This window comes from Bubalus bubalis, chromosome 3 (assembly GCF_019923935.1).
Source record: "Bubalus bubalis isolate 160015118507 breed Murrah chromosome 3, NDDB_SH_1, whole genome shotgun sequence".
Lineage (NCBI taxonomy): Eukaryota > Metazoa > Chordata > Mammalia > Artiodactyla > Bovidae > Bubalus > Bubalus bubalis.
This window is the reverse complement of record NC_059159.1, coordinates 48,285,407-48,308,876: the sequence shown is the minus strand read 5'-3', so window position 1 is coordinate 48,308,876 and position 23,470 is coordinate 48,285,407. Positions and strand designations below refer to the sequence as shown.

At 47.8% G+C, this 23,470-nt stretch overlaps 1 protein-coding gene across 1 annotated transcript in view; it reads right to left on the bottom strand.

Annotated features, from left to right (window-relative positions):
* Window positions 1-8,828: 8,828 nt before the first annotated feature.
* UNC45B (unc-45 myosin chaperone B) overlaps window positions 8,829-23,470 on the bottom strand; it is a 30,834-nt gene continuing 16,192 nt past the window's right edge. Inside the window, exons 10-20 of the mRNA XM_006045361.4 lie at window positions 21,967-22,267; window positions 20,623-20,717; window positions 20,329-20,470; window positions 19,489-19,629; window positions 17,809-17,936; window positions 16,676-16,742; window positions 15,754-15,867; window positions 15,281-15,396; window positions 14,152-14,269; window positions 11,027-11,182; window positions 8,829-9,515 (exon numbers count right to left, since the gene is read on the bottom strand). Of these exons, the coding sequence (XP_006045423.2) occupies window positions 9,255-9,515; window positions 11,027-11,182; window positions 14,152-14,269; window positions 15,281-15,396; window positions 15,754-15,867; window positions 16,676-16,742; window positions 17,809-17,936; window positions 19,489-19,629; window positions 20,329-20,470; window positions 20,623-20,717; window positions 21,967-22,267 (1,639 nt within the window). The 3' untranslated portion in view covers window positions 8,829-9,254. The remainder of the gene's footprint in view (window positions 9,516-11,026; window positions 11,183-14,151; window positions 14,270-15,280; window positions 15,397-15,753; window positions 15,868-16,675; window positions 16,743-17,808; window positions 17,937-19,488; window positions 19,630-20,328; window positions 20,471-20,622; window positions 20,718-21,966; window positions 22,268-23,470) is intronic.

Below are 23,470 nucleotides of genomic sequence, written 5' to 3'. Positions count from 1 at the left end.
GTCAGTTCTTCGCCTCAGGTGGCCAAAGTATTGGAGTTTCAGCTTCAGCCATCAGTCCTTCCAATGAACAATCAGGACTGATCTCCTTTAGGATGGACTGGTTGGATCTCCTTGCAGTCCAAGGGATTCTCAAGAGTCTTCTCCAGCACCACAGTTAAAAAGCATCAATTCTTTGGTGCTCAGCTTTCTTTATAGTCCAACTCTCACATCCATATATGACTACTGGAAAAACCATAGCCTTAACTAGTCAGATCTTTGTTGGCAAAGTAATGTCTCTGCTTTTTAATATGCTGTCTAGGTTGGTCACAACTTTCCTTCCAAGGAGTAAGCGTCTTTTAATTTCATGGCTGCAATCACCATCTGCAGTGATTTTGAAGCCCCCCAAAATAAAATCAGCCACTGTTTCCACTATTTCCCCATTTATTTGCCATGAAGTGATGGGACCGGATGCCATGATCTTAGTTTTCTGAATGTTGAGCTTTAAGCCAGCTTTTTAACTCTCCTCTTTCACTTTCATCAAGAGGCTCTTTAGTTCTTCACTTTCTGCCATAAGAGTGGTGTCATCTGCATATCTGAGGTTATTGATATTTCTCCCGGCAATCTTGAGTCCAGCTTGTGCTTCCTCCAGCCCAGCATTTCTCATGATGTAAAATGGTACAGTCCTGCGGAAATCATATGCAAGTTCCTCAAAAAGTGAAAACTACCATGGGATCCGGCAATCCCACTTCTGGGTATATACCCATAAGAGTTGAAAACAGAATCTTGAAGAGGTGTTTGCACACTAATGTTCATAGCACCATGTACAAAAGCCAGGAGTTAGAAGTGGACACCCAGATGTCCATCAACAGACGAATGAATAACCAAAATGTGGTAAATATATACAATGGAATATTATTCAGCTTTAGAAAGGAAGAAAGTCCTGGCACGTGCTCCAGCATGATGAACCTTGACATTATGCTAAGGGAAATAAGCCAGTCATAAAAAGACAAATGCTGTATGATTCTGCTTATACAACATACCTGGAGTACTCAAATTCATACAGACAGAAAGGAGCAGAGTGGTTGCCAGGGGCTGGGGAGGAAGGGAGAAATGAGTCACAGTTGCTTAATGGGTAGAGTTTCAGTTCTGCAAAATGAAAAAGCTGCGCTCTATTTGACAACAATCTTGAATATACTTAACACTACTGAACTGTACACTTTAAGACAGAAACTTTTATGTAGTTTTTTTTTTTTTTAACACAGTTTTAAAAATAAACAGGATACTGTGAGAGTTATATCAGGGAAGCCCAAGGATGCGGGTGTTTCCAGGTGGGGTGTCAAGTGCCTGGTAAGGAGCACAGCAGTATATTAACATTGGTGAGCTGTATAGAGCAATCTGTACATTATCAGCGACCTTGACAAGGCTGGTTTAGAAGAAGGTAGCAGGTGTCAGGATATCACGGTGGGGTGGGTGGATTCTCAGAGTCTATATGTAAATGAAGACCAAAACTCTCACAATCACATACACTTGTCTAATGGAAACATCCTTTGTGAAAAGGCATATTTGTGACTTGTGTACTAAAGGGTGCTTGAAGATTATTTAGAAAAAGTCCCATGAAAACAACAACAGGGACTTCCCTGGTGGGCCACTGGTTGGGACTCCACACTTTCACTGCCAAGAGCCTGGGTTCAGTTTCCTGGTTGGGGAGCTAAGATCCCACAAACTGTGCAGCGTGGCCAAATAAAAAAAGTGTAGAGGAACTACTAGGGGGAAAAAAGTCCCATCTGAGACATCTAGCCTTCAAAGCATTAAAGTTTTTCCCCATGTATTGCAACCTTTAGTTTAAACCGATTTTATGTTAGTTCATTGGTAAAGTAACTGTGTTCAAACTGAAAGCTCTCTTCCATGCATAGTAGGTCTTGAGTCTTGTTTGTCAGAGCACCCCAGCAGACTATATCACCATCTCTTATCCCTTCAGGCTTAAAGAAAAAACAATAATTTGGTGATAGGCAATTTTTTTCCTAAAAATATTAGAGATTTTGCTTCATCAAAGTATAAACCAAGAAAATTAAGACTAAATGGATTGGAGAGACTTTCAAAGCATCTACAGGGAAACTTTGGTGCCAGAAACATTGCCCTGACCTTGTTACCGCCCAATACTTCTGCAGCAGCTTGATCGATGAAATAAGGTTATAGCCCCGGGGAAAAGCAAAACAAACAAAAACAGGATGTACATGAAGGGAGAACCCAGCAGGGAGCCCAGAGAGGCCCCAGGTAGGATTCCAGGGGAAAGGGCTCGGGGAACATATGTCCTAAGGATAGAAATTGATGTTAAAAAAAAAAAGAAAGAAATTGATGTTAATTGATAGTATACTTGATGCATTTGATTAACAGCATCAACAAAAAGTTTCCCTGTATGAGGCAGAGAATTTGGAGATGAATTAGATAATTATAAAATTAAACAGACAAAAAGTAAGATGATTATAAATTCTGAGCAAAGCAGAAAATTGTACAGGAAATGAAATGTACACACAGGATATCACCTAGCACAGCTATGAAAAGAGTCAGAATAAGGTACACAGGGAAGATTGTTCCAACCCAGAATGGTGATAAAGGCATACTGGCAGGATATGGGGAGGGGAAGGCAGGAGGGAGTGTAACTGAACTAAATCTTCAGGAAGTAAATAGATAACACCCATTTGAAACCCAAAACTGCACCTACAGAAAAGTGTATCCAAAAGAAACATCAAAGTGATCACTTCTAGGAGCAGAAAGAGGGGTGGGACAGGAGAGTACTGATTCTATCATAAGCCTTCTAGAACTGCTTGACTTTCAGTACCAAGTGCTTGGGCAACTTTGATCTTTTAATTTTATAAAAAATTCTTTCCAATTATCTGGAAAGTATTAAGACAATGTGTTTGTCTCCTGTTTTGGAACTTTCCCCCCATATATCCTGGGCCTTTGATACAATCTGTGTTTTGTAGTTCCAGATTCTTGGCACTCCTGTGAATATAAAACACTGCAGAATCTACCATCAAATAATAATAAAGATCCCATCCTGACCTCTCCCTGCATGTTCAAAGTTTTGAGTTTTGGAGTCTAGCATTCATTTTCTCCAAAGCAATTAGTGAAGCTACAGTGGAAAATTACTGAACTGGGTGGAGAACAAAAATTCAGCAAGATAAGCAGATATCTTCCTGTCCCTTAAAGTGAAAGTGAAAGTCACTCAGTCGTGTCTGACTCTGTGACCCCATGGACTGTAGCTTGCCAGGCTCCTCTGTCCATGAAATTCTCCAGGCCAGAATACTGGAGTGGGTAGCTGGTCCCTTCTCCAGGGGATCTTCCCAACTCAGAACCCAGGTCTCTTGCACTGCAGGTGGATTCTTTACCATCTGAGCCACCAAGGAAGACCTCCTATACCTTAAGAGCCACCAGGGAAGACCTCCTATACCTTAAGAGCTGCATAAAAAGCAGATATGACTCAGAAAGCTGTCTTTCTAAATGCTATTCTGACAAAGGAGAATTGTATAGACTCCTGGAATTCAGAGTGTTGATGTCTCCTATGAAAGTAATCACAAACTGCTTTTTAGCAGTTTTAGCAGTTTAGCAGACTTTTTAGTCTGATTGGTTTCTTTTAACTAAATGACGTACAGCGCTGATAATATTTAAACTGACACCTTTTTCCTGGAAGGCATATGCACTTACAAATCTGCTTTTTCAAGCCAGGAGAAGAAGCTCTTTCCTGTCTCCCACATGCATGGAGATAATAAAACTTGTGCTTCTGCTAAGTTTCTTAAGAGTCTGAGAGTTTATGTTTCATTTAAATGAACATTTCTTACCCAGGAAGCGCTGCTGACCTTCCCTACTGGTGTGATACCTGGAACTCGCACACCATCCCCAAGAAACGGGGCTGGGTTCCCCTTGTGCCGGCCAGTGCGTGCCCTGCACTGCCACCTACAGGCGCCTGCAGAGCCCCTTCGTTCTTTCCCATGGTCTCTGTTGCTTCTTTTTTTTAAGAGTATGTTTACAAAACTTTGTTGTACAGAAAGCAAAATGGGGTTACAACCTCAGTGTGACTGGTAACCGTGGATGGCTATATGAGTCATCCACCAGTCACAGCTACTCACACCACAACAGAATCACAGCTCCCCACACCACCACAAGAATCTTACACGAAAACCTGGCAACACTTAGAATTTCACTGGGGTGAAGTCCCCAAGCTCGGTGGTGGATTTTCAAGAGGGACTAAAAGGAAGGAGTCAGAATGTCATGGGAACTATGCTCTTTGGGTGGGTGCGTAGGTGTTCTGGGATTTGTATCACTGGTACTTTAAAAGAAACAGAACAGCTACCAACTCTGTAGGGGCTTCCCAGGTGGCTCTCCGCCTGCCAATGCAGGAGACTCGGGTTCAATCCCTGGGTTGGGAAGATCCCCTGGAGAAGGAAGTAGCAACCCACTCCAGTATTCTTGCCTGGGAAATCCCATGGACAGAGGAGCCAGGTGGGCTACAGTCCACAGGGTCACAAAAAGAGTTGGGACGTGACTCAGTGACTAAACAACAACAACCAATTCCTAGGAGCAGTAACCCAATAATCCCTGAACTATGTCCTAACACTTGCCCTTCCCAGACCCCAGGGAACATCCTCAACCCACCTTTAAGCAACCCCCTTGCTCCCTGACACATTTCTGCCCTAGAGATGCATTTTCTAGCTCTCACTCCTGCCATGAGTAAATGGGAGAAGAAATCTCCTCCTGCCCACCCCATCCAATGCTGGTATCTTCAATGACTTCAAAGACAGTAGCTCACAGGCCATCATTTGGAACACAGCCCACTGTAAAATGATTTCAGGAGCCTGTTTGTACCATTGGGCTTCCCTGATAGCTCAATTCGTAAAGAATCCACCTGCAATACAGGAGACCCTGGTTCAATTTCTGGGTCGGGAAGGGATAGGCTACCCACTCCAGTATTCTTGGGCTTCCCTCATGGCTCAGCTGGTAGAGAATCTGCCCTGCAGTGTGGGAGACCTGAGTTCAGTCCCTGGGTCAGGAAGATCCCCTGGAGAAAGGAAAGGCTACCCACTCCAGTATTCTGGCTTAGAGAATTCCACAGACTGTATAGTCCATGGGGTTGCATGGAGTCGGACACAACTGAGCGATTTTCACTTTATTTCTCCCCAAGACCCAGAACTCACTTACCTACATTGGATCCCAGAACCTTGGCTAGTGGTGTGGCTGTTTGCACTAAAACCTTTCATAAAACATGAAATCTTTTATGGAAGATTTTATGAACCACAAGGAAATCTATTACCCTGATGTTTCAGTGGCTTGGGTTTTGAACTTCAGCTGTAAGAGGGAAACCCACAGACCTCAGAACCTCAAAGATCACTGCCAAAGTGGCTTTTGGCAGAACCACACAAAAGAAGGAGGTGACAGGCCTAAGAAGGCTGAAGAGAAGGTCTTGGGAACCTGCACTTCTGGGAAAGTAAGAGTACCATAAGATTCCGGTGTCATTGAGTGCAATCCCAGCTCCAGCTCCAGCTCCTGCTTCTATGGCCCTGCAGCCACTCTGCCTTGGAACCTCGGTGAATGGATGCTTCTCCATTTCACCACTGCTAGCTCTCCTGCCCAGAACCCTTACATTTCCTAAACACACTGAGGCCAGGTGGCTGCCATTCCTTGAGTGAATTTGCAAATATGAACTGGCTTACTCACCAGTCCCCCATTCCCTTGACTGACCTGTTGAAGTACACATCAGTCAACTGGGGCGCTGTACCTTAAGGAACAGGGAATATTAATCAGATGAAAGGAAGGGAACTAACTAATATTGAGTAGTCATATACTACGCACCAGTTGCTTGGGATCAATTCTTCTATGTAATCCTCACAATCAAGAGAAAAACAGTATTCACTTTTTGAAGTGAAAGTCACTCAGTCATGTCCGACTCTTTGCGTGTACAGTCCGTGGAATTCTCCAGGCCAGAATACTGGAGAATTTCTCCAGTTCCTTTCTCCAGGGGACCTTCCCAACCCAAGGATTGAACCCGGTCTTCCTCATTGCAGAGTCTTTACCATCTGAGTCACCAGGGAATGAAATAACATACAGAAAAGTGCACAAATCATAAGCTTGATGAAAGTGAACCCATCCAGACCAAAAATTAGACGCTCTCTTAGAGTCCTTCTCCATCACTCTCCACTACCTCTTCCCTACAAGTACTGTAAACAGTATCCTGGCTTTGAATACCATAAGCTAGTTTGCCTGGTTTTGAACCTATTACAAATGGAATCATTCACTATACAGTACATGGTGCTAAGTCCAGCGCCTTTCACGAAATATTATGTAAGCTACCTCCTTATTGCATGTCAGTAAGTCAGTTCAGCTGCTCAGTCATATCCGACTCTTTGTGACCCCATGAATCGCATCACGCCAGGCCTCCCTGTCCATCACCATCTCCCGGAGTTCACTCAAACTCACGTCCATCGAGTCGGTGATGCCATCCAGCCATCTCATCCTCTGTCGTCCCCTTCTCCTCCTGTCCCCAATCCCTCCCAGCATCAGGGTCTTTTCTAATGAGTCAACTCTTCACATGTGGTGGCCAAAGTACTGGAGTTTCAGCTTTAGCATCATTCCTTCCAAAGAACACCCAGGGCTGATCTCCCTTAGAATGGACTGGTTGGATCTCCTTGCAGTCCAAGGGACTCTCAAGAGTCTTCTCCAACACCACAGTTCAGAAGCATCAATTCTTCGGCGCTCAGCTTCCTTATTGTGTGTAGCAGTAGTTTATTCACTTAAATTGGTGTGTCATCTTCTCTCGTATGAGGATGGAACAATTTATCCATTTTCTATGGACATTAGGATTACTTCCACTTGGGAGCTGTGATTGAAATTTTCTCTTTTGTTGTATACATGCTTTTTAGTGCACATAAATATCTATATCTGTTGACTCTATACTTGAAAGAGTTGCTGGCTCTTTTAGGGGATACTGCCAAATACATTTTCTTAAGCAGTTGTAGTAATTGAAATTCCCACCTGCAGTCTGTAAGAGGCCCAGTGACTCCACATTCTCACCAGCACTTGATTTTGTCAGTGTTTTTAATATTAGCCATTCTGATAAGTCTAGAATGGCATCTCATGATACTTTCATTTTCCATTTCCCGGATGACTAGTGAGATTGAGCATCTTTTCATATACTTATTGGCCTCTTTTATGACATGCCCGTTCACAAAGTTTGCTCCAATTTTATTCTTCTTCTAAATAGATAGGCATTGCTGTTCTCGACTATTTGCACTTTCAAATACACTTTGTTTATTTTTTAACTTTCTGGCCATGCATGGGGCCTGCAGGATCTTAGTTCCCTCACCAGAGATTGAACTCGCGCCCTCTGCAGTGAAAGCAAGGAGTCTCAACCATTGGCCTGCCAGGGAAGTCCTTCAGATACACTTTAGAAACAACTTTTCAATCTCTGTCCCCCAAAGGCTCAGGTTAGATTATCATTTAATGAAATCCTTATGTCAATTTGTAAAGATTTTGCTCTCCAATGGAATGTTGAGTCATCCAGTCCAGGAATGTGGTAATGTCTCTCTTATGTAGGTTTTATTTCTCTAAATAATATTTTATAGTTTTCTATGTAGAGCCCTTCAACATCTTTCACATGATTTATTCCTAGGTATTTGATGTGGTTTATGTTATTGTAAATGGCATCATCTTTTACATTTATATTTCCTAATCATTACAGGTATACAGAAATACAATTGATTTTTGTAAGCTGACCTTGTATCTAAATTCACTTATTATTTCTGAGTTTATCTGTAGACTTTTCCCATATACATGTACAGACCTGTTGTGTGAATAATTTGAAAGGTTTATTTCTTGATTTTCAGTCTTTATGCTTTTCATTTTCTTTTCTTATTGTACTAGTTTAACCTCCAATATAAAGCCTAATTGAATTGGTAATACCAAGTATTGTCTCATTCTTAATCTCAGGTGGATTATTAAATATCATTTGAACTGCAGCTTTTATGTAGATAATCTTTATCAGACTAAAGAAGTCTCCTAATTTTAGTTTACTGAAATTTTTATCATGAGTTGTTTAATTTTATCCAGTGTTTTCCCTGCCTCTATTAAAATAATCATTTTTTTCCTCATTCTGTTAATGTGCTATATGGAAACGATGCATGCTAGACATATCAGAGTCGTCTGGGAATTTTGCTGGGTCACTGAGAATGATCCTTTCTTCTCTTGCATAATTATGAACTATAACAACTGTGTGGGAATTCCCTGGCGGTCCAGTGGTTAGGACTATGTGCTTTCACTGCCAAGGACCCAGGTTCAAGCCCTGGTCAAGGAACTAAGACCCCACAAGTCACGGGGAGGGGGGGGGAAACTATGGAAATCTGGAGCTTCTGGGGACTATCTCACCACATGGAAAGAGCTTGCCAGAAATTAAGCCCAACCCAGAGGAAATAAAAACCAAGATGTGGGGGGTGAGAGACAGAAAAACACCCTCACACAGAAAAAAAAGAATATGGATGACAATATTTGAACTCTAGTTCTAACAATGTCAACTCTTTCCCTGCATTGATAAAATATATGAACCAATGAATTTTTTTTTCACTTGAAGTGCTTTGAGTTGATCTTATTTATATTCATCACATCCATCTTGCTTAGAAGATTTCCCCGAACAAATTGCAAAAGTCATGTCAGACTACTGAACATCAGCTGTATTTCCACCATAGTTAAGTGAAGGGAATGCGCACGCGTCTGGGACGGGCACTGCTGCTGAAACATGCATTTCCAGGCAGCCGTAGTCAAACAGCAGGGGAGACAGGATATAAAAACCAGACAGATCAGCATCCAGGTACACCAGCACTAACCTTTATAGTCACACTACTTTACATATTTAAAGTAGGACCTGTTAGCTCCTACTTCACCACACAATCCATTTTCCAAAATGTAAAGAACTCCAGCCCATTATCCCGGCCTTTGGAATGGGTACAGAAAGAATTATCCAACCTGTCTTCCTAATCACAGATGAAAATTATTCTAGGAATTTCTGGAACTTGACAGATGTTAAGGAGCAAGAGAGCTAATGAAATATGCAAACTTTCCTAGAACAAAAGGCAAGATGTACAACTCAGGGGACGATCCACAGTCCTTCTTTTACATGGACACCTCATCGTGGTTGCAATGATCCCTAATGGAACTGACACCCCAAGAGTTCTCAGCTCGGAACTCTGCACAGTTACAGGAGCAGCCCCAGTCTCCCTCTGGGCCCCTGTCTAAGACACTGGTTTAATGAAGCCATAATCCATGCATTTGATGAGACATTCCCGAGCTGTCTGAACCACTGCTGCCCGCTTCTCGTCCGGCTCTTGCTTGCCCACCACCGTCAGGATCTCCAGCAGCTCACTCTCCACCAGCTTCTTGGCCAACTCAGCATCAGCCGCCAGCAGGTTGTAGGCAATGACCAGGCCCCGGTGTTGAACTGACAGCCGGTCATGCAAGCAAAGCCGCTGTAGAATCTCCAACCACTGAGTTGTCTGGAGGCAGGAAGGAGGATAAAGACAGATTGGAGGAAGCAGTGGAGGGGACAGAGAAAGGAGATTCTGGACAAGATAAACAGAAGGCGTTGGCTAAGCCCAGATTCTGACCTCTGAAAGGGCAAGTGCATATCTGATTATCTCTATGGACTCAGCATATGCTCAGCTGTGCCTCTTGGAACTAGCTGGATGATGCCCATCTCCTTACCAGGGCAGGAGTTGGAGAATTAGAAGAGACTTGAAATAATCCAGTCCTTTTCATTTTGTAAGTGGAGGGATTGAGGTTCAGGGAGAGGAAGTAACTTAGCTACAGTCACACATCTGGAAATAGTACAGAATAAACATCCACTCATCCACTTAATTTTTAAGCATCATGAGAAGCAGAGGGACAGGCCTGCTGCATGACTGAGTGGAATGGGGACGGAGGGTGTTCAGAAAGGAGGTTCTAACTCTGGGCACATGCATAACGCCCGCTTCTGCCAACCGATGTGCCCTGAGAAATGCTGCTTTAGCGCAGCAGCCTGTGGTCCCTAGGCTGGAAGCACGCCACCTCTGACCTACTCAGTCAGAATTATCCTGGGGAAAGTTTTTTAACCAGACCTCCAGGTGACCCTTACACACCTTACAGCTTTGAGAAACTTGCCTTATGGAAAGGGCTGAAGGCCAGGGACCAAGCAGGATGAGCTATATCCAGGAAAGAGACCCTCCCCTGGTGCCAGGACAGTATAAACCTCCATGGACTTAGAAAACAAACACACACATACACACCCCCACCTTGAGCTGGCTATCTAAAAGAGCTTGCCTTTTATTCTTTATATATATATATATTTAAATTACAGGATAATTACTTAACAATATTGTGATGGTTTTTGACACACAGCAACATGAATTGGTCATAGGTATTCATATGTCCCTTCCCTGTTGAATCTCCCTCCTGACTCCTCCCCCATCCCACCCCTCTAGGTTGTCACAGAGCACCGAAGAGCCTGCCTTTAAAGCAGACTTGCTTTAATACATTTGAATTGAGATATTTATCTTTTTTCACCATCGGTGAATATGATGCCCACAAACTTCAGTTTCGTGAAATAAGGAAAGTTTCATTCTGCACCCCTTTGTTTGTGGCTATGTCCGTATCACTCTCATTACACCTGCAGAAACGGCCACAGCCCCACAAAGGGTCTGGCCATCATGCGCTCTTAAGAGACTCTAACAGCCTCTTTGCCAAACTGTGAGCTCCTATGGTACCCCATCCTCATCCCCGCTTCTCTTGAGGAGCTTAGGGGCTCCATGGCAGGAGTTAGTGCTGTTATTATTATTATTCTTGCTTAATGAGTTATGAGCACCAGCAAAGTGAGTTCGCACATTTAGGGTGTCCACATAAGGAGTGTAGAGGTTGCAGCATGAGCATTCCCCCTTGCGTTGGTAGGAACAGATACCCAGGGGGCTGGCCTCCCCCGCAGAGGATCATGCAGGGCAGTGGGCCTGGGCTGGGCCCCAGGGCCTGCTCTCACCACTTCAGTCATCTTGAAGCACAGCTTCTTATGCGCTCCTGTCAGCATGGCCAGGGCCCCCGCAGCCGCGTTCTGCAGCTTGTCGTCATCCTCGCCACAGAGCAGCACCACCAGCTTCAGCCGGTCGTTGCCATCGGCCAGGAACCTCTCCTGTACCTACAGGAGGCAGGTACGCGGCTCAGAGAAAAAGGCCCCCGCCTGCCCAGCCTGGGGAGGGGAAAGACACATCTGGAGCCATTTCTCTGACTCAAGATCACTCAGAGCTCTGCTTTGAGCAGCACACTCATTGACACCTCCTCCAGGAAGTCTTCTCTGACTCGCTAGTCTTCTCTGACTAGCTAGATGAAAAGACTACAGACTCCTCCAGTTTACAGGTTACAGAGAATAAGGAATTCCTTACGTAGCATTCGCTGTCACCTCTGTTTACATTCAGCTCTCCACCCATGGGGAAAGGGCAGGTACAGACTCTTGAAGGGTGGATGTTGCCCGTAGGGCCTCATCTCTTCCCTTAGGAGAAGACTGGACTGTTTCTCCCACAACAGATGGGCCTTCAGGGTCTGCCATAAAATGCCTTTGCGGTCCCTGAAGGCATAGAGGCTTGGCAAGAGCATCTCTGGGCAGTTGGGTAGTTTACATGGTAGCCAAGAGCTGCTGTACCTTTTACCATGTGGGGGATGAGGCTTCCCAAGGCCCCCAGGGCCAGGAGAAGAGCCTCCTGCCCCTCTGTTCTGTAGTAAAACCTGGTTGGTTAAGTTTAAGGGCATTTTTGCTGGGTGACATGTCCTAGAAGTGAAATGCTAAAAGGAGTCAAAGGTTACAGCTGCTCAGGTTATAAACCTCTACCTGCGTCTCCCTGAAGCTGGAGCAGTGGTCCTCAGAGGTAGAGTGCAGTGATGCTCAGTACAGTCCCCTCACGGGGACATGTGTGACAGGGAAGCTGCTGCCCCGGAAGAACCACATGCCCACCTCTTGCACTAACTATGGCCAGGACCTTGCTCTCATCATAGAACATGAAGGGAAGTGATGTGTCACTTCTAGGCCACCGTGGCAGAGTGCTAGGGGAGCCTCTCCCCTGGTCTGTCTGCCCATCCCCATCTGAATGGAGACCACTCCCAAGGGGCAGCGGGGGAGACGGTCCTTTCTTTTTTGGATGGGGGCAGGGTGACGATCGAACAAATCTGCACCCCCAAGCCACTGCTTGGAAGCGAGCCACCTGACCCCAACGTGAGCAAGAAATGATGTGAAATGAATCAAGATTGCCGGGAGAAATATCAATAACCTCAGATATGCAGATGACACCACCTTTATGGCAGAACGTGAAGAACTAAAGAGCCTCTTGATGAAAGTGAAAGAGGGGAGTGAAAAAGTTGGCTTAAAGCTCAACATTCAGAAAACTAAGATCATGGCATCTGGTCCCATCACTTCATGGCAAATAGATGGGGAAACAATGGAAACAGTGAAAGACTTTATTTTCTTGGGCTCAAAAATCAGTGCAGATGGTGACTGCAGCCATGAAATTAAAAGATGCTTGCTTCCTGGAAGAAAATCTATGACCAACCTAGACAGCATATTAAAAAGCAGAGACATTCCTTTGCCCACAAAGGTCCGTCTATGGTTTTTTATAGTCAAAGCTATGTTTTTTTCCAGTAGTCATGCATGGATGTGAGAGTTGGACTATGAAGAAAGCTGAGCACTGAAGAATTGATGCTTTTGAACTGTGGTGTTGGAGAAGACTCTTAAGAGTCCCTTGGACTGCAAGGAGATCCAACTAGTCCATCCTAAAGGAAATCAGTCCTGAATATTCATTGGAAGGACAGGTACTAAAGCTGAAACTCCGATACTTTGGTCACCTGATGCGAAGAACTGACTCACTGGAAAAGACCCTGATGCTGGGAAAGAAGGCAGGAAAAGAAGGGGACAATAGAGGATGAGATGGTTGGATGGCATCACCAACTCGATGGATATGAGTTTGAGTAAGCCTTGGGAGTTGGCAATGGACAGGGAGGCCTGGCATGCTGCAGTCCGAGGGGTTGCAAAGAGTTGGACATGACTGAGCGGCTGAACTGAACTGAATGGAGAAATGAACATCTATCCTGTTGGGATACATCTATCCAGCATTCATGTGGCTGTTTGTTGTGACAGCTGGTCCTCCAGGGGGAGAGCTGCTCCCCGTCCCATCACTCTCCCCTCTGCTGTCTCTGGACACACGCTCTTCTCCCATGTGGCTGCCAGGCCTCCAGCCCAGCCTCAGACCAGCTCCCTGGTGGACCATGGTAGCCTTCTTTTGACTTTACAAGGTTTTCATGGATCAAATTTTCCTTCTTTAACAGTGAGAACATCTAAGACTTGAATTAAGAATTGAGGGGCGGGACCTCTCTGGCGGTCCAGTGGCTAAGACTCTGCACTTCCAATGCAGGGGGTGCTGGTTCAATCCCTGTTTGGGGAATTAAGATCCCACATGCCACGGGACACAGCCAAAAAAGTTAAGTGGGTCTCACACTTGGACCCAGGAGGGCCACTTGGCCAGACTTTCACATTTACAAAGGGCCTCAGATTTCAACCCTGTTGTTACCTCTAGTGAGGTTCAACCTTCCAGCACAGCAGTGCTGTGCCAGGATGGAAAGAGGAGACATTCATTCATCATGTGGTGATGATTTCTCCTAGTACTGGACTGTGAAGCCATTGATGTAGTCTGAATTCATTTTATTTTTACAAATTCTATAATTAATCTGTGACAAACAGTGTTATAATGCATTGCAGTTTCTATGGAAACAGTGATCTGTCATTAAATGTTATCATTTAACATAATCCAAAACTGCTGGCAACTTTTTGCATTTCTTCATTTTTTTATATGTGTGGCGCTTCAACAGCTGCAAATGGTCTAACCTCTCTTGACTTCCAAGAGACCCTGGCCTCGTCTTTTGCTATGAGATTATTTAGTAAATAACTTGGGGAACTGGGACTCCCCCTACCCCCAGTCCTGCCCAAGCTTTGGGATCCAAGCTTCAGCTAGGGATAACATCACTTTGCGTATTTCCTTCGTCTCCATTGGGGCCCCTCGGGGAGGGGACCTGTCATGCAGGCCCCTCTCCACGCCTTGGTCACGCACATCCTGAGCCCCTCACCTCCTTGTTCACCACCATGTTACACATGCACTCAGTGGCTGCCTGCCGCAGCTGGTCATGGTTCTCAAACATGTAGTTCTCAATGTCCGGCAAGGCCTTCTCCTTAAAGATCTTCTTCCTAGGGTGTGAGGGGTGGAGGAAAAGAGCCTGCTGAGTCCTCTGTAAAGACCATTTGGGGTTTTAGCCCCCAGGGCCCATTCCAAGATCCTCAGCCAGCACCGTTTCGAGAGTGGTAATTCCACCCCTGGGCTTCCCTGGTGGTTCAGTGGTGAGTAATCTGCCTGCCAGTGCAGGAGACGCAGGTTCGATCCCTGGATTGGGAAGAGCCCCTGGAGAAGGAAATGGCAACCCACTCCAATATTCTTGCCTAGGAAATCTCATGAACAGAGGAGCCTGGCAGGTTATAGTTCATGGGGTCTCAAAAGAGTTGAATACGACTTGGTGGCTAAAACAATACCAACAACAATCCCACCCCCAGGAGGGGTCCCCAGTGACAGAGCACAGCATCCTGGCCATAGCAGTGGGATCTCAGATGAACATGTCACCCAGCTGGCGATCCTCCTATATTATCGCTGGAGAATGTCTTGCTCTCTCCTGCTGGAGATGAAACCATGATGTGAGGTCTGGAGTAACCCTCATGTGATCATGAGAAAGAGGAAAAGTCTGTCTGAGAATTAAGACAATACAGACAGAACAGGGGGAGAGAAGTAGATTCTGGGAGAGCCTTATAAGCCCTGCATCAAGCTGCCCCTGAGTCTGGATTATCCTAGATGAGTCGTTATGACTCCCAATATCCTGAATCATTAAATTCCCATTATGCTGAGACCGACTGGAGTTGAGTTTTCTGCCACTTAAAGAATTTCAGCGCAATTCCACCATCCCCTTGCTTCCAAGGAGGAATACACTTTATCCCACTCCTCATCCACCTGATATCTCTTTTACTACTTCAGAAGGACGTGTTTTTCCAGTCTCCTTCGGCTTTGCACCTTCAACTGGAATTTTTCCAAGTGCTAACTCACATCCCTCCCCTTCCAGCTAGTCCTCGGAGGCGCGCACACACAGTTCCTGGGACATTTCCGACACTTGACGGACACCGCTCTCCACCCGTCCCCTCCACGCCCGCACTCACCGGAGCTTGTCACTCCTCCCAGACAGGTTGGTGAGGCCTAGGAGAGCCTCATAGTTCTGGAGGCCATCCCTCTGTGTGTTCAGGAGACTCACGAGGGGCCGCACCACCTCGTACACCTACGCGGAAGGAGTCAAGGTGCCATCAGATGGAGACCATCTCTGCCAGTCATTTACCAGAGTTTACTAGAGTACTAGAGTTTACTAGTCAGGTGCCTGGCTCTAGAATTTCCAATGCACTTGCCCACCCATTGTCTGATTCCACCTCCACAATGATCCTGAGGGGTGGGGTTATTTCCTTTACTTTGCAGCCTTGTTTGTCAGAGCCAGGGCTGGGATCCATGCCCCTCCAACTCATCGCCCTCTTTGTGATGGCACCATGCCCCCTCCCAAGCCAGGGGGAGGGCGACAAGGAGAAAGGCCCCTGGGAGCAGACTCCTCCCATCACGTCCCCGCCCCTCACCCCCGGCCACCCACCCGCTCCCCGGGGAAGGCGATGTCTGGGTTGGAGACCGCAGCGATCTTCGCTAGGGCGTGGGCTGCCTTCACCTTGCCCACGTCTGTGCCCTCCAAAGCCAGGGGAATCAGGGCCTGAAAGGAAAGGGCAGAAGCACTCCTCGGTCACATATACAGAAGCCTCTCTCCCCAGCCTCCCTGTCCAGCCACTATCTGTTCCATCAGAAGTTCAAGAAGACTCAGCAACAGAGTCAACTCCTGAGCATCACAGAAAACAGTTAAATTCTTAATCATCAGTTCACTCCCCCTGGTCCCCAGCACACATGGAGGCCTCCGCAGGCACTCTCCCCAACCCGTATACATTCGTTTGGCTTTTGGAAAAATCAAGACGTTGATGTTTTCCTTTCTACCTAAGTCACAGCTAATCATGAGAGCAGCCATTCACTGAGCACCTCCCATGAGCCAACACTTTTAAGTGTATTTTCTCTAATCCTGTGACATTCTACAATCTGACTGTGTGATGTTTTCCCTTGTTTTACAGAGAGGAAACTATGACTCAGAGAGATAAGTAATTTGCCCAAAGTTGTGCAGTTAAAAAGGGACAAGCAAGGACTCAATGACAAGCCTCCCACAGCAAAGCCCATGGTCTCTATCTGCACTGTTTGCTTCCAGTAGCAAGGAGGATAAATGGGATTCCACAGTAAATCCCATGACACATCACAGACTCAGGCACAGACAACACAGGTTCCTGAATAACCGTATTCCAAGAGGTCGGGTGGGGGCAGGGGGTGCATGATTCTTGGGCCAGGCAAAGATCATGCACACACACATACACACAGATTACACACATGCACAGACACACACACATACACACAGAGACACATACACATATATGTGAGACAGGTCCTCCCCAGTGGAGCACCCTCTTGGATCTCTCAATTACCTTACCACCACCTTGAGCCACAATGGTGCCTCGGTCCTTTGGGTTGTCACACAGCGCCAGGAATACCCTGGAGGGCAAGGATACAAGACATGCAGGATGTGAGCACGCCCTTCCCAGGCATCAGCAGGCCAACAAGTGAGACCCAGTAAAACCCTGGGAAGCGCTCCCAGTGTGCACCTGCCCCAGAACTAACCTTGGGAAGATACTGCCATGGACCTGAGTGGCTGGGGAGGAAGAGAGGCCAAAGGCAGCTGCAAAAAGTGGACCCATCCCTACTTAGGGAGATACCAAGTGGCTCACTAGGCTTCCCTGGTGGCTCAGATGGTAAAGCGTCTGCTTGCAATGCAGGAGACCCAGGTTCGATCCCAGGGAAGATCCCCTGGAAAACTAAATGGCAAGCCACTCCAGTATTATTGCCAGGAAAATCCCATGGATAAAGGAACCTTTCAAGCTACAGTCCACCACCCAGGAGAAATTCTTCCGCCTGGAGGGACTCTCGAACTCCATGATCTGGCCCTTGCCTTCCTCTCTGGTCTTATCTAGCACCACCCTCCCCTGTGCACTCCATGCTCCAGACACATTCCTGGAGAACTGTGACCTCATTCATTCCTTCTCCCTCCATCCTCAGGGTCTTTGCATATGCTATTCCCTCCACCTGGACCCCTTCCCTGCGCTGCATGTGAGCAGCTTCTTTCTTTCCTCCAGGGTTTCCTTGAGTTGTCACATCTTCCAGAAGGCCTTCCTGGCTGCCCACCTACATACCCTCCCCTCTGGCCAGTGGGCTGCCACTGCTTGTGCTCTGTTTATCCCCATCAGGCACCCGCTGCGTTGTAGCTGTGAACCTGTCTGCCTCCCCATCAGGCTGTACGGAAACTGTGCCTTTCCCCTCTGGCATGTCAGGGTCTGGGAACCAGGTCAGCAGAATGGACAGTGACCTCCTTCTTCCCAATGCAAACTTGCACCCAGGAAAGCCCACCCCGACACGTCACTCTTCCGTGTGGATCCCCTTCAGCCTCCTCTCCAGGCCCCAGTGGCTCCCTCCCTCATTTACTCCCCAGGCCATCTCTATGTCCCCACCCAGCCTCCTGCCCGCAGGCCCCTCAGGCCCCAGCTGCGGGCCACTGCAGCCGCACCTGGCCAGCAGCTCTTTGGTCTGGTCGGTGAGGATGGCATTGTCTGCTTTCACCATGCAGACCAGCGCCGAGGTGACGCCGGCCTTCAGAAGCCGCTTCACTCGCATGTCCACAAAGTCCTTCTTGTCCTGGGGAGATGAAAAGGTGGCAAGGAGATCAATCCTGGAATAAGGAAGATCATCCCAAACACTAGATGACCTGTATGTTCCTTTTCTTGCAAAAGGCTGGCTTTCCATTAGGCTATGCCTGGGAGCAGAGTGAGAGGGGAGAGAGCAGATAAAACAATGGATTGGACTTTGCCAGAAACCCAGAGTCAGCCTCAGGGTTGAATAGTAAATGGCAACCCACTCCAGTACTCTTGCCTGGAAAATCCCATGGATAGAGGATCCTGGTAGGCTACAGTCCATGGGGTCGCAAACAGTTGGACTGAGACACTTCACTTTTCACAGATAATCCTCAGAGCATCTGAGAAGAGGCTGCTGACAGCTGTGGACAGTCTCTGGTAGCCACCTTTGAACTTCACAGTGGCAGAACATACTAGCTATATGCCCTTGCCTGCATGAAATCCTATGCAGCTTTAAAAAATTATTCAGGGACTTCCCTAGTGGTCCAGTGGCTAAGAGTCCGCCTGCCAATGCAGGGGGCATGAGTTCGATCCCTGGTCCAGGAAGATCCCATACGCTGAAAGGCAGCTAAACCCCTGAGCCGCAACTACCGAGGCCCATTGGCCTAGAGCCTGTGCTTTGCAACAGGAGAAGCCACCGCAATGAGAAATCTGTTCACCACGATGAAGAGTAGCCCTCTGCTCGACACAACTAGAGAAAGCCTTGCACAGCAACAAGACCCAGTGCAGCCAAAAATAAATATTAATTAATTAAAAAATACTATTCAGTGGGACTTCTAGTGGTTAAGAGTCCAAACTTCCACTGCAGGGGGGTTTGGGTTCGACCCCTGCTGAGGAAACTGAGATCCTGCATGCCTAAAGACCTGAAGTATTTTCCCCAAACTGGATACAAGATGATAGATACATTCTGATTATAACTATTTTTTTTTTAAAGCACAGGATAAAAAGCCTCTGATAGTTAATGTAACACACCAAAATCCAGATACCCCAGAAAGTAAAATTTGTATGAATGTTGAAAACATGAACTATAACGAACTGTCTTGTGTCCATGAAATCAACCACATAAGTTGCAAAACATTCATGGTGGCTTCCTTTGGTTTCCCAGACTACAAATTGCTGATTCCCCCTCCACCTCAGTGGAGCATTTAAACTAAGAAAAAACACAAGTGCCACCTAGTGGGGGAAATTGACCACGATCCTCTTCAATTTATCTGCATGCGTGCATGCTGTTACTTCAGTCTGTGTCTGCCTCTTTGCAACCCTTTGGGCTGTAACCCACCAGGCCCCTCTGTCCATGGAATCCTCCAGGCAAGAATACTGGAGTGGGTTGTCATCTCATTCTCCAGGGGATCTTTAAGACCCGGGGATCAAACCTGGGTCTCCTGTGTTGTGGGTTTTTATTAACCGTCTGAATTTATCTGCATCATCTGCCAAATCCTCCCAGACACACACACACACACACACACAACACCCGACTATCACTAACTTTCCGTCCCACCTCTCTGGTGGTCCGGTGTGGACAGCCCTCTCCCGCTCTCGGCCATCCTCATCCCCACCTTGGGGTGCTCCTCGGGCACATGCTGCTTGGAGAACTTGGCCAGCTGCACCAGCTCGGGGATGACCTCCTTGACATCGTAGCTGTTCGTGCAGTTCACCAGGGTGGTGGCCACCGAGTACAGGATGGTCTTGTCAGGGGTCTGGACACAGAGGTGGTGGATGGTGATGGTGGCGGGGGGTGGGGACAGGAAGAAAGGAAACCTGAGAACAAACCACTGCTTCCCAGAGGCTCCCTCGCGTGGCTGGCGAGGCCCAGAGGCAGAGGAACTGGCTCTGCTCGCGTGGGGCGGCAGGAATTTCTCCTGCCCCCCTCAACAGCACCCAGAGCATGCATGGACGTCCTCTGGGTGTTTCCATTGCTTTGTGCTCCTTTCAAAAGCCCAGTGGGATGGGGTGGGACCTGGACAGCCTCTGATGGAAACGCCTTCCCACACTTCTGCCTTTTGTGGTGAGAAAGAGCCACTGGTGGGGGGCGGGGGGTCCGGTGGTGGCCCAACAGAGGAAGAAAGGCATCTAGGAGGGACTGGGAAGGAGGGAAGGGGCCCAAAAAAGACCTCTTGGTCCCTGAAGACCTCACTCCCAGAAGGGATTCCAGGGAAAAAAAACTACCGTCATCTTATTCATCCTCCCACTGCCTGGAAGGCATGAGGAGTTGTGAGTCCATTTCACGCTCAGGAAAGATGAGGACCAGACAGAGGGAAATGACCAACCCAGGTTTACGTGAGAAGGGGCTGGAGTCGGGATGAGGAAGGGAGGATGTCCAATTTCCCAGGCTCAGCAGACAGACCGCGGGCCTGAATCCAGCAGATCCCAGGGCCAGAGGTCAGGGCCACACTTGCCTTAGCCAGCTCGAACATGGCCTGCAGGGCAGGGATGTCCTGAACAAAGTCGTCCTTCACGTCGGCGTCCAGCGTGAGGTAGGCCAGGCCCTCCACTGCCCATTTCCGGGTCCGGGTGTCTATGGATGCATTGCACAGCCACCTGGGGGAGGGGAAGCTCTGGGGAAGGGTCCCAAGGCTCGGGCAATAGTGAAGCGATCCAGGGGAGCAGGCAGGTGGGCAGCTTTTCAGGATCTGGCGTCTGCTAGGGCACATCCCTGAGAGGAGCTGGTGGGCTTGGGGGAAAACCCTTACTTGCGACACTGTTTGGCCAGCTTTTCTGTCGAGCCTTCAGCAAACTGCCTGAGAGCATAATCTGTGCCGCCCGCCGAGCCGAGTTTACAGAGTCCCTGGGGAGGAGGGAGGATTGTAAGATTAGAGACACCAGGCTTGGGGACCAGGCCCTGCTCAAACACGTCTCTGATGCTGGAATATTTTGCCCCCTTGCTTTGCCTGGATCAACCTCTCTGCATCCTACAGAACTCTGGTTAGGTGCCACCTCTCCCAAGATGCCTTCCCTGAGGCTTCCAGGTTAGGGTGGATGCCCACAAAGCTGGAGGCTTTTACTCTACCCCGTGCCCCCTGCCCACTATTTTGTCCCCGTAGGTGCTTTGTGTCCTGTTGGTTTGAAAAATCAGCTAGGATAATACTGGTGTTAGTCGCTCAGTCGTGTCCGACTCTTTGCAACCCCATGAACTGTACCCCACCAGGCTTCTCTGTCCATGGAATTCTCCAGGCAAGAAAACTGGAGTGTGTAGCCATTCCCTACTCCAGGAGATATTCCTGACCTAGGGATTGAACCTGGGGCTCCTGCCTTGCAGGTAGATTCTTTACCATCTGAACCACTAGGGAAGCTCAAATACTAACACAACTGAAACCTCATGGCACATGAGGATAAAACTTATGGCACAAAACCTGGCCATGAAATCACTTTGTAGGGGGAAGATTCAGATGTGCAGATTTTTACCCAGGAAAAATTGGACTCTTGCTGGGGGGGAGAAAAGTCTGTCTTCCATAAGAGAAAACTCACAATGGTAGAAGCTAAAATCAGTTTAAAAAAAAAAAACAAACAAACTGATATAAACCAAAAAAGAAAAACAGATCAATGACTCAAATCTTCACTGTAATTGTTGACAAGAAAAAGGTCAACGAAAGTGATTTTTATACAATGAAAATGGGAAAAAATGCAATAGGTTTAACTGTGCTATATAGAAACCAAGTAAGGAAACTGAGTTTTTGGAGTCTGCACTGAAAGTACTTGCTGGACAAAGGCTCATTAGCGTTTGAGTCGTTCAAAGGCGTCGAGCAGGTACTTGTTGGATCCAATGGTTAAGACTCTGCTCCCAATGCAGGGGGCATTTGATCCTTTTGGGGGAACTAAGATCCTGCAAACCCCATGGCTAAAAAAAAAAAATTAAGGAGACAGTCATTATGTAGCATGGTCTCCCATCCTGAATCCACATTCTCACAGTCTTCTGCTTATCACCCTGCTCTGCAGAGGCCTGTGGGTGGCTTGGTTTCCTCAAAAACAGGGGCCACATCCCATTCATTCTGGCATCCCTGGTACCTGGTGCAGTGTCTGGTACCCAGCCCACTCACCACCAGTGCTCGGATCTTGATCTTCTCGTTTTTGGTGGTCTTGTAGATCTCTTTGAGCAGTGACACACCGTTGGTGATGATGAAGGTGGCACGGCTGAGCTTGGTGGAGGCGTGGATGAGGGCCTCCACGGCCACCAGCTGGTCCGTCTCACGCTCCGAGCCACACAGCGCCACCATCATCTCCATCACACCTTTCAGTCCCAGCAGCTGATTGCCCAGGTCAAAGGGGCCCTGCAGGATCCCCGACACCGTCTGGATGGCAATCACGTTCTTGTCCATGTCCTGGGGGTCAAACGTGCCCCTAAAACAGAAGGCCAGTGTGGTCAGAGGAGTGGGAGATTTGGGGGCAGACAGATTTGGCTGTGCATCCTAGATCCACAACCCATATGGCCTAAGGCAAGTCACTGAACCTCTCTGAGCCTCAGCTTTTGATCTGGAAACTGAGGATAGCACTATGGCTTCTCAGAGTTATGATGAGATAGATAACGGATGTGCCAGATGTTGTGTTCCTCCAGAATCCCACCCAGATGAGGACTGACACTCAGGATGTTTGTTAGGGAGAGATCTCGGGTTCAACATCTGTTGGGAAAGGGAAGAAATCAGGACTGGATGGAAGGAGGTGCTGGACTGCGATGCAGTTATGACAAAGCCTCAGCTTGCAAAGAGTTCCAGAGCTGAGAAACCATTCAAAGTTGTTCCAGGTTGGAGTGAGGGACGAACCACTGGATGCTGGCTGCCCTGGGAAGGTGAATAGCTATCCTTAGCTGAACCAAGTTCCCAAAGAGAGGTGACAGGTGAGAGCTGTCAGCCAACAGGCTTCCCAGAAGCTGGGATGTCTGCTGGGACAGGACAGCAGCCACCACAGCACAACAGGGCTACCATGGTGCCCGGCACACCACCTGCCTCCCCGATGCGGCTGAATCATGACGCCACCTGGCCCAGTCGCTCCCCTGTCTGGTCCTAGTCTTTCCCCCGTTGAGTTAGGGAGAGGGGTTAGACTAGAAGGGCTGGAAGGTTCTGTCTTGCTTTCAAAATCCACTATCATCTACTCTACAGGAAGATCTCTGTCTGGGGACACCCGATCCTTCCGAGATCCGCCCAGGTTTGTTCTTTGTGGGAGATCAGGGCAGACGTGCACAGTGTAAAAGCGGAGGGATATAAGTGAAAGGAGAGCATGGCACAAGAGTCAGACACCTGGGCTCCGGTCCCACTTCTGCCTCTGGCTGGGTGAGTGGGTGAGTCCATCTGGGGGAGAGGGGCTGGCTTTGGGAGCTCCGAGAGCCCATGCAGCCCAGACAATCCATGCCCTGTGCTTCATCTTCCTGCTCAGTGCTGGGGAACCCAGAGCCTTTCCTGATTGTGGCCTCTGTGCCGCAACTAGAGCTGGTACTCTAGAGCCTGAGAGCCGCAACTACTGAAGCCCTTGCGCCTAGAGCCTGTGCCCCGCAAGGAGAAGCCCCGGCATCACAGCTAGAGAGTAGCCCCCACCTGCCGGAACTAGAGA